Genomic DNA, 4,156 nt, shown 5'->3' with positions numbered 1-4,156 from the left:
TATTTTAAACTATATTAATATTAAAAAGAAGGGATAGGAGTTGAACTCAATACGTAATAAGTTGATAAATGAAAAATGTCTGGTAAAGTGGCAACCATAAACGTAATTCACATCAAGATCTGAAAAACAAAAATACAAATATGATTGTAAAGTTAAGATAGTTTATGATTCGATTCTTTCTAATATAACAAAGAGAAAAACACGATAGTAAAATTAAACTCTATTGATTGTCTTTGTATAATGTACAACAAAAACCTCGATCGAGAGGGTAGAGAGTCCAGAAGCCTGAGTATGGATCAGTATAGTTTGCTCACCCATACCTAAAAATTTCCATGGACAAAAGAAAAAAACAACAAGAAAATATATATTTGTTTTTCTTTATTATAAAGAAATTAACTGTGTAGTAATGAATTAGATAATTTGATGATTATTTGTCTAATTTAATCAAGACTCCAGCGCGAAGGGTGTCTGTAACAGATCATATGGGCCCCACAGAGCATCCAATGGGCACGGTCGGTTGGCGTCCAGTCTCACCCACGGCTTCCCCTTCCCGCTCCAATGCAGCAAGCTCACCGGACCCGGATGCAAATCCCGACACAACCCACGAAAGTTATCTCCGCCCAGTCCGTGCTGGTTCCATCGGTGGTCGACTGCGGCGATGTTTCCGGCGAAAACCAATAGGAAAGGCGGGAGGGACCCGAGCTCGTAGATCCGCATCCGCTTCTGTAGCTCCATCCACTCCACGATCCGTTCCGTGTACCCACCGGATCTCCACTTGTCCAAGTCGATGACCATGACGCCGGTGTTGAAGTAGCAGGCCTTGCGGTTCTCGAAGGTGAGGGAGAGCGTGGGGTTGGACCAAAACGTGGGCGTAAAGTAGGAGGAGAAGTTGGCGTTGCAGTACTCCGGCGCGGCGAGGACTTGGGTGGGGCCCAGCGGGGTGGACGCCAGCTTGGAAATGTCGTCGACGAGGATGAGGTCGGAGTCGAGGTAGACGACTCGGCGGACACATGTGGGGAGGATGTTTGCGAGGTAGTTGCGAGCGTAGTTGAGCGGGCAGTCGAGGGCGGAGCGGATCGACGTCGATATGAGCCCCGCCACGGCCGAGTCGTCGAAGGGGTAGACTCGGAATTTCAAGTAGGGAAATGACGTCGCAATAATTTGCTGGAGGAGTTGGGAGTTGGAGGTGGAGGAGGAGGAGACGAAGTGGAAGATGACATTTTCCGGGCAGGAGGAGTGTTGGAGGACGGAGAGAATGGCGGCCATTGAGCCACGGAGGTAAGCGGCGTCGAGGGTCATTGCCACGTGGACCGCCTCATCCGAGCACATGGCCACCGCTGTGTGCTCGTGGTTGTTGAGGTCCGGGCAGCTGGGGGAGTTGTAGAATTTCGGTGCTTCCTTGAATCGTTGAGTGGTTGCGGTGGCGAGCGCTTCCCTGAGTCGTTCGGAAGTAGTGATGGTGGCATTGGTGGTGGTCGTAAAGAGAAGGATGAAGCTGATGAGGAAAGAGAGCATGTTAAGAAAATTTGGACAATTAGGAAAGGTAGTGATATATGAAAGAGAGGAGGTGTGTGGTGGTTTTGGTTTTTGACGGGTGGAGAGAGGGTTTAATTTTTGAAAAGGAGAAAGTTAGAAATAGGGGAGAGAAAGAGGAGTTTCTGTAGAGTGTTTGGGGAGAAGACACTTCTGCGATTTCTGCGTGGCTTTGAAACCACGTTGGTTTCAAACCTGAACTGCTCGGGAAGCCAAGTCAAGGGAGGGGGGGTCTTTGTTCAAAGACAACCAAAATGAAGGCAGAGAAGATTATTTGGATAATATTTGCATTCTCTATTTGCAAATAATGTATCTTGACTATACAAATTTTATAATCAGAACCATTATATATATTTTTTTTTATTTGAAAATCATCCTTAGAAAAAAAATTTCCCAAGAAAACAATGAGATTATTCTTTTTCCCATATGTGGTATTTTACCAAATTTTTTGGAAACTAACATATTTGGTAATATGCCATCAAGACCTAGACCACTAGTTAAGTGTGTACATTCATTTTATCCATTCACATCAGTCTCTAGTTTTTACAAAAAAGTTCTCGAATTAAAACTTACAATTAATATCGTGGGAGGAAAAACTTGAACACAGAACAACCTTAGGTGTACAGGTCAATACTCTTAATTACTTGCATTACAATTTAGGAACCACTAGCAATTTGCATAGCTTGCTAAGGAAAATTTGACATACATATGTGTCAATTTATTGATCATGTGATAAGTATTAGGTTATATTAATTCAAACATTTCCTTAATTAAGAGGATAACTTAATTAACATTTATATTAATTTCCAATTACTAATTTGAATATTCATTTAGTACTGGAGGGAGGGAATTGAAGCAATCCCCATTCCCTAACTCTCTAGGTTGTAAAATATAAAGTGATTAGGACATCATAACCCTGAGCTGGACTACTTTTTAAGCAAAAGTTGAGCGTGAAATATGAATTTAGGAACTTTAATCTTCTTCCCCCACCGCATCTTATATCCTTTAGGTGAACTGGTGAGGTATCCCCTTCAGGAAAATTAAACTCCAACCTCATATCATGTCTATATGTGTGTGCTTCCGTGCAAAGCTATACTCTATTTTTATATACAACTCCCAGCAAGAAGTGATTCCAAGAAGGATGAAATGAGAATTAGAATACACAAAAGTCATTAGATGGGAAAGCTACTCTTAATTTGTAGAAATTTTCGTCACCAAGTGCATGTGCTCTAATATTCTAGTAAACAGAGTGTTGGGTTCTACCCAATGTAACACAATGTCAACAACTTACTAAATGACCGGCACACACATGACATAACATTTTTTTTTTCCCGTAACATTTTTATCATAAAAACGTACCTTCATTAAAAATTCAAACATTTCTTGTATGGACAACTTTACTAATTTTTGGGTGGGGGCTAAACATAGAAACAGTTCTAGCGATTCATGAGGAAATATTTATTATTTTTCTTTTATCAATTAGGGATGACAAATTAACTTAAAATCTCTTCCAACGTTAAGAAAGACGACTAAACTAAAATACAGCCATAGTTTATTTTAATTACAATCTACGTAACATGGATGCTGATCAGTGTTCTACCCTGCATTTGCAGTAGTCCTCGGATCCCTTTATTTCCCTAATCATATAGTACCATCTTAAATCCTAATTATAATTAAATCAAACTAAACTTGGACCTAAAATGATTAGAGCAAAAGGAGAACCCCACATAGACAATTCATGTCTCACGCGATGGGGGCAACCGTGATTTGGGATCCGAAATTTGTGTTTATATTTTGAGCCACCTCATTACATTGTACACCCTGATAAACTTAAGAGAGTTGCCACCTGGCCCTTTGAATGGGACCCAAGGGGTGAAGGTTGGTTGTTTCTGAAAACGGATTGAGACGGCCAAACTAAAAAACGCATTAGAAAGTGATTTGTTTCTTGTGATCCTTCTAACACTTTTTAATCTTTTTCTGGATATCTTACCTTTTAATTTAGGGATACTTTAAATGCGTTCTCTAATCCTAACATTCTTTGACTAAAACCTTAATAATATTTAAAGTTGTCCCTTGACTTTGTACACCTCATTATATTACAATTAATGTTTATATTTTTATAGTTTTGACATTAATTGTTTGATATTTTATGAGATATATAATTCTATAAATTTAAAATCCCTTATTATAATACTATTAGAAACGGTTACAATAAAAAAATTCAAACATTTTGATAGAATAAATAGATAAAAACTATGTAAAAATAAGAAATAATAAATGGCAAAAGAATGTATCCATAGTGTTAAAAAAATTGGTACATTTCACATATAACAAAGTGGTACATTAATAAAGAAGAATGGGTACATTATAAATAAATTAGGGTACATATAAAAGATTAAAAAATTATGAGTACAAATGAATTTTTAAAAAATATAGGCGCTAAAAGAAAATAATACATGGGTACAAAATAAAACTAAAAAGAAAATACTACAAATTTAAAAAAAAAATGTTGCAAATTAAAAGTGGGTACAAACTAAAAATATAAATATATGATACAAAGTTTAGGCATAAAACATAAATATACCATATGTAATTTTTCTATCATTGATTAAATATACAATGT

At 37.8% G+C, this 4,156-nt stretch overlaps 1 protein-coding gene across 1 annotated transcript; it reads right to left on the bottom strand.

Annotated features, from left to right (window-relative positions):
* Window positions 1-205: 205 nt before the first annotated feature.
* Window positions 206-1,852, bottom strand: LOC103401949 (probable galacturonosyltransferase-like 1). The gene has a single exon (XM_008340673.4). The coding sequence runs from the start codon at window positions 1,513-1,515 to the stop codon at window positions 445-447; it is 1,071 nt and encodes a 356-aa protein (XP_008338895.2). The 5' UTR covers window positions 1,516-1,852; the 3' UTR covers window positions 206-444.
* Between the last annotated feature and the right edge of the window lie 2,304 nt (window positions 1,853-4,156).

The sequence above is a fragment of the Malus domestica genome, chromosome 02 (assembly GCF_042453785.1).
Source record: "Malus domestica chromosome 02, GDT2T_hap1".
NCBI classification, from domain to species: Eukaryota; Viridiplantae; Streptophyta; class Magnoliopsida; order Rosales; family Rosaceae; genus Malus; species Malus domestica.
This window is presented reverse-complemented; position numbering and strand designations above follow the sequence as displayed.